Source organism: Culex quinquefasciatus, chromosome 1 (assembly GCF_015732765.1).
Source record: "Culex quinquefasciatus strain JHB chromosome 1, VPISU_Cqui_1.0_pri_paternal, whole genome shotgun sequence".
NCBI classification, from domain to species: domain Eukaryota; kingdom Metazoa; phylum Arthropoda; class Insecta; order Diptera; family Culicidae; genus Culex; species Culex quinquefasciatus.
The window spans coordinates 37782849-37796855 of NC_051861.1; the positions used below are offsets into that span (position 1 = coordinate 37782849).

At 40.2% G+C, this 14007-nt stretch overlaps 1 protein-coding gene across 3 annotated transcripts in view; it reads left to right on the forward strand.

Annotated features, from left to right (window-relative positions):
• Positions 1-14007, forward strand: part of LOC6035075 (heterogeneous nuclear ribonucleoprotein Q) — a 41880-nt gene that overhangs the window by 17094 nt on the left and 10779 nt on the right. The window contains exons 6-12 of one of the 3 annotated variants that reach the window (XM_038265134.1): positions 2602-2737; positions 5290-5423; positions 7876-8004; positions 8073-8213; positions 8274-8380; positions 8486-8628; positions 10968-12777. In XM_038265134.1, the coding sequence (XP_038121062.1) occupies positions 2602-2737; positions 5290-5423; positions 7876-8004; positions 8073-8213; positions 8274-8380; positions 8486-8628; positions 10968-11359 (1182 nt within the window). In that variant the 3' untranslated portion in view covers positions 11360-12777. Of the gene's footprint in view, positions 1-2601; positions 2738-5289; positions 5424-7875; positions 8005-8072; positions 8214-8273; positions 8381-8461; positions 8629-10967; positions 12778-14007 lie in introns of all 3 variants that reach the window. The other 2 variants (XM_038265029.1, XM_038265075.1) reach the window with 2 other exon arrangements.

Here is a 14007-nt window from a genome sequence, read left to right on the forward strand (position 1 = left end):
CGCTGCGCGAAACATTCTTGATTTCGTTCTCACGCAAGGATCGCGCGCTCCTTCTTGTTTTTGTTTGGCGTTGATTTGTTTTGTTTGAGTTGTCTTGTTCGCCGTCGACGCAACTCTTCTTGTGTTGTTTTCCTCTCTTTTCTCTCGTTCTCTTTCTCTCTCTTTCAACACATTCGACATCAGTTTCATCTTCATCCGTGCAGCTTCCCGTGCGTTTAGCAGTTGCAGCTTATTTTGTTGTTTTATATTTGAGATGTGCGTTTTTTTTTACTTCTCCTTACTTCTTTTTTTACTTTTTCTGGTTAATGTTCGTCCGGGATTCTGTGCAATTTCTTTGTTGCAACAAACAAACTACAATTTAACTTGCGCGCTTGTTAGCCGCGCTCAACACCTGGCTTCAATTTTTGTGAGTTTTTTTTTTTCTTCCCTAACCTCAAATTTACCAACGGTGGAGAGGGAAGGGATTATTTCTCGAGGCAAAAATAATGAAAGGATAACGACGGCCCGGGGTCAGTGCGTGCAATTGACTGCCCCCTCGAAGCTTTTTGGGAGAGAGCAACGGGGGATACAGGATGCAGATTGTAATTGCACCACTTGCAGACGATTGACGGCTACCAGATGCTGCTCCTTAAAAGATGGTCTTTCTCTTTGTTACTTTGTGAGATTTTCTTGGTTTTTGTGGGCATTGACCCAAAGTTGCACGTTTCCACGTGGTTTTCCAACAAGTGCAGCGCAAAAAGTTGGTTTTCGGGATTTTTGACAGCTCTTCAAATTATTGTCACATTAAGCAGCCCCTCGGTAACCGGCAATCAAAACGCAGCCAGAATATTTTCTAAAAGTTGTTGAAAACAATGACAGCACTTCAAATTAATTTTATTATAATAAAAAATAATTCCAAAAAAGTTGTATTAATTACCAAAATTGCTAGTAGTGACGCGCCTCTTGGCATTAAAACTCGTTCAAAGAGCAACAATTCTTCGAACGTAAATCATTCAATAGAGTTATCTAAGCCCGATCTCAGGCACACTAGCACACCATTTGTTTTGCTGGCCGGTACAAAGTTTAACCTCAATCTGTTTCGTGTACGTACACGCAATACATGCGCACGTAGATAACTCTATGATTGTGTACGTTTACAATCTTGGACCTTTTGATGAAATCATTCTTGTTTAAATGATTGTTTACAATTATAATCGATTCAGTGTTGCCAATGTCCTTTAGATAGATATTTTTCTGAAATTTCTAGCAGATTTCTCAACAGGACGTTATTCCAACTATTGGTCTAGTTAACTGATCATAATATTTCCCATTACGGACAGATAGCGATCCACGTCCCCACGGCAAAGCCATTCCTCTAATCCTGCCAAAAAGGTAAATATTATGATCAGGTTGCATGACTAATAAAATTTATGTTTACATCTGAGGTTACGCTCAGTTGACAAATTTTCAAAGATTCCTTCAAATACGTCACATTGAACAGCCCTCTGGAAACTGTCAGTTTTTGTAGCAAACCAAACAATGCTGTCACTTTCTATTTTGCCCTGAAACTCTCAATCCATCTTGAGTTAACGTTGCAGTGTTGCCAGTAAAATTTTATTTCTATTTGATTTGTTTGCGTTTAGTTTTTCCGTTCATTTTAAGTTCAATTATTTGTTTAAGTTCCAATTTTGTGTTAACCGACCTTAGCCCAGCGTTTAGCAACTTGTTTTTTACGTTTGTGTCTAACCAACATCCGGCTCATTGGCTTCCAAAAATCATCAAAATTCATCCAAATTTACCACCAAAACAAAAAAGTGGGCAGCCCACGTGACCAAAATCACCTCATAAATCTCACCTCATACCGCATTGTTCACCACGCCAGAAATTCACCACCAGCGAAACAGATGCCAGTCATCCGTCATTGTGTTCTAACAGTTGATGTGTGTGTGTGCTCGCACGGCGAGAACAATAGTGGCTTATCGCATTCACACACACCATCTCTCGACGATTCTAACAATAGAAGCAACGAATTAACCCCCAAGTTTGCGATAATCTCCAGTCATTATCTCTCTAAAACCGAACGAAAATTGTTTGTTTTCTTTCTAAAAACAGCGCATTCAAAACAAAAATAAAGCCAATAGAAACATTTTTTTGTAGCGTAGAGAAGCGTCAAACGGACAACTGAAAACAAAAACAATCCAAAACTGGGCAACACAAGACTAAAAGATTTTTTTCTAACTTGCCTTTCATCCATTCCACCCAAAACGTCAAAACATTTCAGCTCACCTCGCTCGCTGTCAGCGCGTTTTTCGCTTCCACCATTTTGTCAATCCCCTTATCAGTTTTTTTTGTTTACCCCTTAAAAAAACTTCACAAATCGCTTAGTTTTTCATCCCTCGAGCTCATTTTAGTTTTTTCTTTTTTTGGTTCGCTCATGCATAGTTTTTTTAGAAAATTTCTTTTTTTAGTTTTCAACGCCATTTTTTTCGTTTCGTTTCCAAGCAAAATCATTCCAAATCATACCACCAAAAAACAAAACAAAACAACTCTCTCTCTATTTCTCTAAAGAATATGCATTGAACCCCAAATCTCTTCCCTTGTTGTTGAACTTTACAATTCCAGCTGAATGATTATGAAATTCGGAAAGGCAAAAAGATTGGTGTTACGATATCATTTAACAATCACCGGCTCTTTGTCGGCAATATTCCTAAGAATAGAGATCGCGATGAGTTGTTAGAGGAATTTACTAAATATGCACGTAAGTTTAACCAAAAAAAGCAACAAATTTAAAGTACACACAACAAATCTACCTCATGCAAGAAAGCAAAAACGAAAATATCAGAGAATGTATTTTTTGAGTATTTTTGTGCAGAGTTTTCCAAATTTGTGTACGCATCCAAAATTTCCGACCTCACAAACGCTCGACGACCCTCCGAACAACCAAAACAACAACAACAACAATGGATTGGCATATTCTAGTACCTCAACGACCCCCCTCCACCACGAACCGCAACCGATTTGCCGTGTGCAGTAGTAGAGTAGATTTTTTTTTCGAAAACAAAAACAATCCCACCCAAAAAAAATGCTACCGACCTCTCGAAAATCTGGACACTACAACAAGAACAACAACAACCGTGTGATAATTTGGTATTACCCTGTACTACTAGCGATTGGAATTTGACGCATTCGAATTGGCTTCTTCTTTTTTACTGTATTTCTCAAAAACAAAACAACAAACTTTTGTTTTCTTCACTGCTACCCGTAAGAACGATAAATGCGATTGGTTTTATTCTTATTATTATTTTCTTCTTTCTTTTGATTGGTTTGTTTGTATTAGTGAAAATCGTTTCCGAATTTGGTTTGTTTATTTTGTTCTCAAAATTGCTCTAAATTGTGGGAAAATTGGCGCTTCCCAGTGTTAGGAGAGAAAAGATGGTGGTGTCTCTTAAAATTTGGTTTTGTCTTTTGGCTGGTTTTATAGTAGTAGATTGAATGCAAAATTTTGATTTATGCAAATTTTAAGAGACACCCTGCGCGCTAGGGTCAAAGCGGGAATCGAACGTAACCTCAACAATCACTTACGGTAACAACTTTGCGATCTTGTCAAAATCTGTCAAAATTCCAACCTTGACGGTTCTGTAGCTCAACAATTTATAACCTACAAAAAACGCAAAAAGAAATTTGAAACGTTTCAAAATCACTGCCAAATTCGCACTATTTGTACCCTCTACCGAGTTCAAAACTGTCCCGAACAGCAAAGTATCATTGGTCTCACTGATTTGACAACCTCCACCCCTTTTCATTGAAAACACGGACTGATCTGGTCTTCATTTCCCGCACTCCGTAAGCCACGCCCTACTAGATTGGTAAACAAACGTCAACCCGAATTGTCAAGCTACAGAGTACGCCTTCTAGTACGGCACCCAATTCTAGTACCACTCAATTCGGAACACGTTCTTTGTGTGTATTTGTTTGAGCCATTCCGGAAATCACACAATTCGGCCCAGATCAGAACTATCTATCTTTCTTTCTCTCTTTCAACCTCTATCTCTTTTTCTCAATTTTTCTCCAAAACTATCTCTTTCCGTCTTCAACGCCCCTTACACACCACCCTGTGTCCTTTGTTTTGATCCGGAAAAAAACTTGTGTGTGTGATATGATCAATAATGTGGAGTTGCAATTTTGTCCCAACCGATTGGAAAAGCAGCGCGCCACCTTTATTGGGCTCCTAAGATTTGATTTCGACCAATCGAAAACCGTGTGTGTAATGACTGGAGAAACTCTTTGTCTGACGTTAAACGCCAGATGCGATTGCATTTATTTTCTTTCGTTCTCATTTCCTCTTTATGATTTCGATAAATGTGTGTGTGTGTGTTTAGGTAGAACTCCAACCGATCTATGTGTCTCTTCAGTTTCGCGCCCCTTGTCCCCCCGTTTTTTACCTCCTGTCATAAACTTATTATTTGACTTTGACCAATTTTTCGCTCATCATTCCCATAGTGCGTAAAAAATAAACGACTCCAATCGTGCAAATCCTCACAGTGTACATAGATAATGGAACAAATTCCCAACCACCCCCCCCCCCCCCCCCCCCTTTTAAAAATGACCCCGGTTGAAACACCCCGTCACACACGCCCTCACCCCTTAAACTCCTCTGTATCTATGCTCTCCGTCACAACGACATGCTTTGTTCCCTTTCCGGAGAAACGATGGCTTAATTTTGTGTGCAAGTTTTGCGTCGAGTTGGGCGCAAAATCTAGTACGTTGATTAAATATCAACACAAGGGTTCAAAACAAACAATCGTTCGTGTTTGTAAACATGTCAAAAAGTGTAGGGATACTTTTTGGAACAATTCGGCTTAGAGCGCGCTCCACCACTCGAACAATTTGAGAATACAAAAAAGGGACAAATGCGTTTTTGGCACTGAATTTGGCACAATTCTGATCTAATTTGACCGAAAAATCAAAATCTGTTGAGAGAGTTGAGCTTTTGCTCGATTCCCTGCTTTGGAAAGGCAAAACAAAAATAAATCTAAAAAAAAATGCTTAGGATGCAACAAAATTGTGCGTGAAATCGGCAAAATGTGAGTTACTTAAATTATATGTTTTAATTTTTCAAAAATCAAAAGTTTTAGAGCAGCGTTAGTTTTAAGTGCTACCATAGTTTGATAAGATTTTGTCCTAGTACTACATTTCACCCCCTTAAAAATTTTACTAAAACGTTTTTCTTTTTCTTCGTCGTGTGCCCCCCTCAAAACGAACTCGTCATCCAAAACTCGCAAATCCGAAACCCAAATGTGGACTCCACAGCCGGCCTAATAGAAGTGATAATCTACAGTTCACCAGACGACAAGAAGAAGAACCGGGGATTCTGCTTCCTCGAGTACGAATCACACAAAGCGGCTTCGCTCGCGAAGCGGCGACTCGGAACAGGAAGAATAAAGGTGAGTCTATGAAGTCCTAATATCAGAAAGTACGTCCGTCTCCATCATGTTGATGCAAGTTTCTTTTCAAAATTTAGAAAAGAGCGCGAATTTCCACTGACAAGAACTTATACCAAAATTGCCGTTTTCTACGGTTCGTTACATAGTTGTGACAATTTTGACAGCAGTTTGCATAATAAAAAAAACTTGAACATGAATGACTTGGTTAAAATGACTCCTCTAAAAAGTGAGATAGAAGCGACAAACCTTTATTTCTTCTTGTCAAAACAAAGTTTTGACAGTGTACCCTGTTGGTCCCTTTTGTAAAAATGAACTGATGTGAGACTGTTCGTTTTCAAAAGAATCGAATGTCACCCCTGATGACGGTACCAAATTTGCTAGTAGTGGCGCGCCCTCGGCATGACAACTGATATTAAGAGCAACAAATGTTTGTAAACAAATCAAAATGAGCGAACGTAAATCATTTAATGATTGTTTACGTTTACAAGTGGACCTTTTGAGGGAAACGTTGTTATTTACTTGATTGTTTATAAAAAAAAATCCATCTAGTGTTACCAATGCCGGAATCACTCAAGGGTAGCGTCATATTCACGTCATTGTCCTTCAGATTCGGACATTCCTAATATAATTTTTCGAAAGAACGTAATTTCGACAGTATTTTTTTCTTACGAATGTTTGCCAACAGATTCAAAAAGCATAGTAAACCCATAGGATGCATAGGGTCATTTGAAAAAGTTGTCTAGAAATCTGGAGCACTATTTGAATGTGGTGGTACGACATTACTAATACGGCCCTTCGTTCCATTTAAAGAGCAATGGCGTTCTACCCAAGTTCTACCCCTTTCAAGTGTTGCTCCAAAAAAAATAAAAAAAAAGTTGAGTTTTAGAGCCAGTATTGTTTTTTGTAAGCATAAACACATTTTTTTTCGAAATCCTCAGCAAACGTCAAAACAGAACAAATCTAGCAAAACAATGCCAAAGGGCCGTTGTGGGTTTGTAAACAAAGAGTGTATCCCTTTCATGCCAGATGTAAACATTCTCTAGCGTGGACAAGACACACTCTTTGTTTACAAACCCACAACGGCCCTTTGGCATTGTTTTGCTTGAAATATCTAACAAAACAATGAAATTGGGCAAATGTCAGTTTGTAAACAAAATGTGTATCCTGCACTCGCCTATGAATACATCGCGAGTAAGCAGGAAGCTCTCATTGTTTACATACTCACAATAGCCCAATAACATCGTATTGCCCTATTTCAATACCGAATCTTTTTCCGGGTCCTAGTCCGGAACTCTCCCGGAAAATATCAAAAAACGAAAACAAATCACTGCTTGCCAACAACAACATTTTATTGTGACACCACCTTTACAAGTCGCTCACAGACACTATCAAACGTTTGTTTTGATAGTTTGATTGCAGGGTTGCCAGATAAATTTGAGAATACCAGATTTTTCAAGAGCCCAACATAATAAAGATAAGCCATGCTCTAGTCCAGATTTGACCAGAATCTTTATTTTCAGTTGATTTGAATATTTTTAACTTAAAAAAAACGTGCCAATCACAATTTTAAGGTTATGTTTTTAAAAGTTAAGCATTTTTAAAGTGCAAATTAGGCCAAAATAGAAGTTGACGAATTCCTTTTTTTTTCAACAAAATATTTACAAGATATATTTACATGGCAGCTGGGGTTTTTTTGCTTCAGATTTGCTATCTCTTACTAGCAAAAGTTGTTTTTTTGTCAGGTGACTTCTAGCTGTTTTTCCTTTTTTTTTTTTTTGACTGACCGCCCGATATGTTAGTCAACATATTTCACAGGGCTGTGACAGCTCGAGCTCGATCATTGTTTGCATCAGGACACTGTGACGAGAAGTTTGTCATTTTTGGGTTGACATTTTCTCACTGGGCCGATACGAATCACCTCATTTTAGCTGAAAATTCCACCAAAAAATGATCCAGCTTTTCACAAAATCAAGTTTGTTTACATGTGTAAGAACATAGTGTTTCGAATTTGTGGATTTTGTGGGCCAATATTTTTCTTCAAAACATATAACTTATGCATTAGATTGCGCAGTTTTACGACACGTCAATCGACAGATCACAACAGAAGCTTTCAAATGAAAGTAAAAGCGAATCATTATGTTCAGTTATCGATTTTTTCCATTTTTTTTTTTTTTTGTACATTGGCCGATTTGTAAACTGTTTCAAATATGTGGGATGACTGTACTGTATATTTTTAGCGCAACTGTCAAACGCGTCAAATGAGCTGTGGTGAATTGTAAAATTGCCGTGGTGAGTTTTTAAAAGGAGATTTACGTCTTTTTGTCTGTTTGACATCGTTCAAAGGATAATCGCAACTTGATGGAGTCGCTTGATACTTTGTAGCTGTATAGTAAACAACCACCAATCTCCACCGAGCAAAGCTAATCGTGTCTTTCTCTCACTTTCTCTCTAGGTGTGGGGTTGTGATATAATAGTGGACTGGGCGGACCCGCAGGAGGAACCGGACGAACAAACGATGAGCAAGGTGAAAGTATTATACGTGCGCAATCTGACACAGGACACGAGTGAAGAAAAGTTAAAGGTAGGGTCCTTGTCTAGCTGGCAGAGGTTATCGAAATCTAATGACTCATTTTGTGATGAACTTTACAGGAAAGCTTCGAGGCGTTTGGCAAGGTCGAGCGGGTGAAGAAGATCAAGGACTACGCGTTCGTGCACTTTGAGGACCGTGACCACGCGGTCAACGCGATGAAGGACCTGGACGGCAAGGACATCAACGGTTCCGCCATCGAGGTAGGTTTCCCGGCAGGTTCGAGAGGCTTGAAGTTTTGCTAATAGTTTTTGTTGTTGCAGGTATCGCTGGCGAAGCCCCCGTCCGACAAGAAGAAAAAGGAGGAGATTCTGCGAGCCCGGGAAAGGCGTATGAACCAGTTTCTGCAGAGCCGAATGGGGATAGTTGGGTGAGTTGTCCGGGTGCCCGGTTTGGAGGACCGTGAAGAGAACATTTCTTTCAAACTGACGAAGCTCATTTCCGCGAGTAGTAATGATCTCTTCTCTCCCGACAGTGATTTCGTTCCTCCCTACAGCATGTCACCGCAGCATGCCGGTATGATGTCAGGTGCAATGCCACCGATGCGAGTTCCTAGCGGAGCCGGTGGCCCCCGGACCGGGCCGATCCGGGGCGGACCGATGAGCCGCGGCGATTATGGTAAGTCGATACATTTCTTTTGAACATTTAGATTTCTTCTTTCTTCTTTTAACTGTGGGAGACTTGGAAAGTCACTCGTCGTACTAAATATATATGTTGATTATGTACTGCAAGAGATGAGAATATTTTAAATATATACACACTAAACTTAGAGTATTCAAATTGGTGCTGCCGCTGTGCACGATCTTGTGGCAGCTAGTTAAATAGAGTGGAAAAAAGAGAAACTTTAAGGGAGGTAGCAAAACACAAAAAATAGAACATCAACCGATTGTGCAAAAGGAACAACAGCACTCGATCAATGTGTTTAGTCCTAGTTTATGTAAATTCAAATTCCAAAAACCAATTACGATTCCGCATCAGAAATGAAAGTCAAACGCGCGCGAGCTCTCGAAAGCACGAACCCAGAAAAAAACAAATCAGATCAACCATTTTATCTTCTCTCTACACAATGAACAACTAAAAACGTAAAAAACGATGAAAATTGGAAGCTACAAAAATTTACTTCTTTTGAGTTCACCCAAAGAGGAAAATTCGCAAAATTTAACGCAAAAACTTAATTTTTTCATTTTTATTTTTCAAATAATTTTCGTTGTTGTACTTTTTGAGTTGTTTTTTTTTTAATGCATGTAGAGTAATTTTCCGTTTCGGTTTCAATTTCGTTCAACGATTTCCCGCTCTTCCCTTTTCACACAAACGCTCGACCGGACGTCGAGAGCGATTCTCTTTAGCGTTAGCCGAGAGAGCGAGCAAGAATAATTTGAAGCGTTTGCGAAGCAAGCGTTCGCGAGGAGAAAAAATCAAATCAGCGCGCAAGAGAGCGACAGTAAAATACAACAAAAGGAAAGACACTGCATGATTTTTCAATTGACTTTTGTTTATTGCTAAGAAATGTTGTTGTTTATTATTACGTTAATTGATTACACACTCAAAAAAATCGAACCTTTTTTTTCAAAACAAAAAAAACCACCAAATTTGCCAACCTACCCTACTTTACACACCTCCCCTCACACCCCCTACCCCTCAACAAAAATTTAGGAATCTGAAAAAAGATTTTCACCACCCAAAAAAAAACAAATGCCGTTAGCACACTAGCGCTAGTGCGCAATCCGCACAAAACATCCGTACGGAAAGTGTCCAGTTCTTTGAACCCAACCAAGTAGAATCGTTCGCAAATCCCGTGCGTCCCGTTTTTTGTAGGTTTTTTTCAATCGCTAACGCTAACGCTAACGTCATCCTCTAAGTACTGTCTCTTTCTATCGCTTTTCCCTTTGTTTCCATCAAAATTTGATTCCCCAATCCTTTAAACTTCCCAGCTCAAAAAAAAAATCTACAAACATAACCTCTTAAAAAGTAGTTGCTGTAGCTGTAGTTGTGGCGTAGTCCGTTTAGACGTGCAAACACTAACCAATCCATCCCCAAAATGTAACTATGTGTATGTGTCAAGTGTGTCCACGGGTGTTTGGTCTGTCACTCTCGTTGTTGTGTGCGAGGTTCGTCACTTTGAAGCGTTTAAGTTACTTTTGCAAAAAGTTGTTTAAATACCTTAAATTTGAAAACTTGTACCAACATAATCACACGCGTTAACTCACTAACACATACAGAGGTGGCGGTAAGTAAAGTTAAGCTCTGTTTGAGGTTAGAGTCTGGAAATGTGATGTTTTCCACTTCATAATTTGGTGTTTTTAGTTTTTTACTCTTTTATTTGGTTAGTTTGGTTTCGGTGGTTTTTGATATCAGTTGTTTACCTTTTTATTTAGTTAAATATATTTTGTGTTTTGTATGCATACTACGAATTGGCCGCACCTCCAAGTAAGTCTAGCGATGCGCACCCCCCTCGACCCCCTCCGGTGTCCACATGTGGGAGAAGAAATCCAAAATTTGCTAGTATTTGCAAGCACTAGAGAGAGAATTGCAGCGTAAAAACATCGTGAAAGTAGTTCGAAATTCCAAATTTACTCTTAAACCAAAAACACACGTCAAAATTTACCTCTTTTCGACCAAAAACAAACCAAAATTTACATTTCTAGGACCCCCCAGTTTAGGCAGCCGAGGCAAACGTGTCACAATTCATGATGTTTTGATTGAGCGCATTTGTTGGTTCTATCTTCTCTTCTTTTCCTCGCTCTCTCTCACCTGTACTCACAAACACACAAACACTCTGTTGTCACGTGTCACGGCCCAAAATTGCGGTGCAAACGAAACCTACCACTACTACTACTGCTGCAAACTGAATCTGTGTGTGTATGTGTGCGTCAAAACGATGCCCCACCCTCGACGCGCCTCCCACCAATACATTTACACAATCGAACTCATCTCACACACTCACACAAACGCGCCAGATTTTGATTACGACTATTACGGGTTCGCGGACTATCCGCTGCGCGGCGCTAGTGGCACTGGCAGCCATTTTGCCGATCCGCCATTTTACGACGACTTTTACCGAGGAAGTGGCGGCTACGGGGACGATTACTACTTTGACTATCCGACGGCGGGTGGCGCTGCCGGCGCCGGAACGTCCAGTAGTGGCGGTGGAGCAGGAGGAGCAAGTGGAAGTGGTGGTGGAGGAGGAGGAGGAGGAGGCGCCGGCTCATCGCATCATCATCATCACTCGTATCACTACCATCATCATCACCATTCGGCGGGAGCGGCGGCGGCGGCTGCAGCTGCTGCGGCCGCTGCGGTTGCCGCCCGGAGCGGCGTGGTCGGTTCCAAGCTGCGCAAGATTGTCTGAGAACCACAGGTGCCTTGTTTGTTTTCTTCTTTTCTTACCGAGTTGTTACTTTTCGATCGCAAACGCCACGAGTTAGCCGGCCGACACAGGTTAGGGTCGAGCTGTTACGCGCGGGACAGCTGGGTAGAGTTTAAGATGGCCGCCATTATCGCTTTTTAGAGTTTAGTTTCTTTCCCCCAACTCCTTAAAATGCTTTTAGTTTCGCTTTATTTGCTTTTAAGTAGCCCCAAAATGCTTTTGTTAATAATATGCTTTCTTAACCCCACATTACCTCCCCATTAACATAAAATAAACATAACCTACAAGTGTTAACCCCTTTTGTTGCCACCGCATCATCTTTATGTTTTCGGACCAACCTTTTAAAACCCTCTTTTCGGCCATGATTGCAGTGTTATTCTTCATAAAAAAAACACACATACATACATACACGTGTAAACAAACCGAGGAAGGAAATGTCAGCATTTAGGAGTTTTTTTTTTTTTTGTTCGCAATATTCAGAACGTCAAGCACTTGAGGTACCACATCACGGCGGAGAGTTTCAAACTGTGATGTGGTACCTTAACCAAACTCACGCTATCTCACACACGCATACGCTTTTGTTTCTCTGAACTAACCTCACAAAGCGTGTCCCGCCATTTTGTTGGCGCTGGACGGCGTTAAGGGAACACGGGACAAACGATTGTTGTGTTGAACTCTTCTCAATTTTCAAAAAAAAAACGAAAGGTTAGAACGTCAGGAAACGTTAGACGCTAGGGAGTTGAAGTCGAAGGAGATGAGAGGAGCGCAGTATAGATTTACAGTTATATTTTCAAATGTATAATTACCTTAGTTTTTACGTTTAACGTTAAGTTTGATCTTTGGTGCGACCCGTTCCGCTCTCCGGACCGGGACCGTCCAACCATCGAGTTCACTTTTTAACGCGTTTTTCGCCTTTTTTTCTTTTTCTTCTTATGTTTTTCTTTTTTATTTTCATTTCTATTGTTCCCGTCGATGCGCGTCCGCTCGCACGCATACACACAAACACAACTCATTTCCAAAAACACACCCACACAAACACACGAAAACTTGTGCGTGGCGAATCGAACCAAAATGTAAACAAAACGCGTACCGCTGTAAACAAATCGAAACAACACAAAAAAACGCGTGACCCGGAACTGTCAAAAAACGCAATCATGCCATACAAACGCAAACTTAACAACAGGGGGTTGGTCGTGGACGTGGAACCACGGCACGTGGCCGAACCGTTGGGCACCGTGGCAACAGCAACCGCCGGGGGGTCCCGCCGGGTCTGCGAGTGGGCACCGCGGGGGCTCCGGCACCAGTCGGGGCGGCGGTGGTGGTGGTCCCTGGGGTGGGTCGAACTCGTCTCAGCGGGCGTGGCACCCATCAGCGCGCCAAACCGCCACCAAATATACCAGGTGAGGACCGGCCAGCTTTCACTTTATTTTCTCTGTTTATCCCTATTTTTTATTAGTTCTGTTTCATATACTTTGATATTTTATAATTTAAACGAAATAATGCAAAAATTGCAAACGAAATACGTTAGAAATTACGCAAAAAAAACAATTTCAAAAAAATATACACATTAAACTAATTTTTAAAAAACGGAAGTGAAATCGTAGTGACGCAATGCAAACAAGTAGTAGTACGATAGATATAAAAAAAGTAAGGAAACGTAAACAATCGAGAAAGTGAGAAAAGTGCCGCTGTAAGAAAGTGCACTGCACCAATTCAGGCGCAAGCACGTTAGGAGGAAACATCGAAGCGGCTCGTTTATTGTTGTATTTAAGATTTGTTTATCGCTCTTTATCACACGGATTAAGTAATTTAACGCAACCGCAAATGTCAAGAAGTTACGTTTTGAGGGAGATTGTGGACGCCCCCTAATATTTACTAAACATTAACTCTTGCTAGCAATTTTTTGTACTTGTATTTTTTTTCCAACAGCTGAACAGAGGAACAATTCAGCGAGGTCAGAGTTAGGCAGTTTGTGATTAGTTTGATTGTTCGTTTTTTGTTTGTAAAGAATGCAACTCGCTGGTTGCTTGCGAAGGCAAAAGAGGAAACAATAAGCAAAATATAGTTAATTATTCAATGTAAAGCAATGATCTAGATCTGTAAGCAACTGTTTGACACAATGAATCGATTAGTATTTGGCCGAAATTTATCTGTCAAAATTATGGGTAGATGATAAAAGTCTCTTTTTTACAACGCAGCGCAAACTACTGTTAAAAGCTACTGAAAATTGAGAAGATATAATAAGTCTGTTTTCCTTAAAACTAGATTAGATATTCTATTTTAATTCGATTTTTGTTGATTTTTCTGCTGTTAAATTATTGTTACTTCCTAAATTCTAGTATAAGTGAACCTCCTCCACAAACCGTTATATCTCGGGCAAATAAGACCTAAAACTTTTGACATTTCCACACACACCCTAGCGCAACGTGAATGCACTAGTGAAGGTGTCGAATTGTCAAAGTCAAAGTTTTACGTCTGTTTGTTTTGAGGACCCCACCACAAAACACCAAAACAAACGGCCTTGAGTTCCGATTCGCTGCTCTTGCTATGATTTGAACTCTCTCACATAAACATACAAATTTCCAATAACAATAGAGGTCCTCTGATTGACAACCATTTGCGCGAACGTT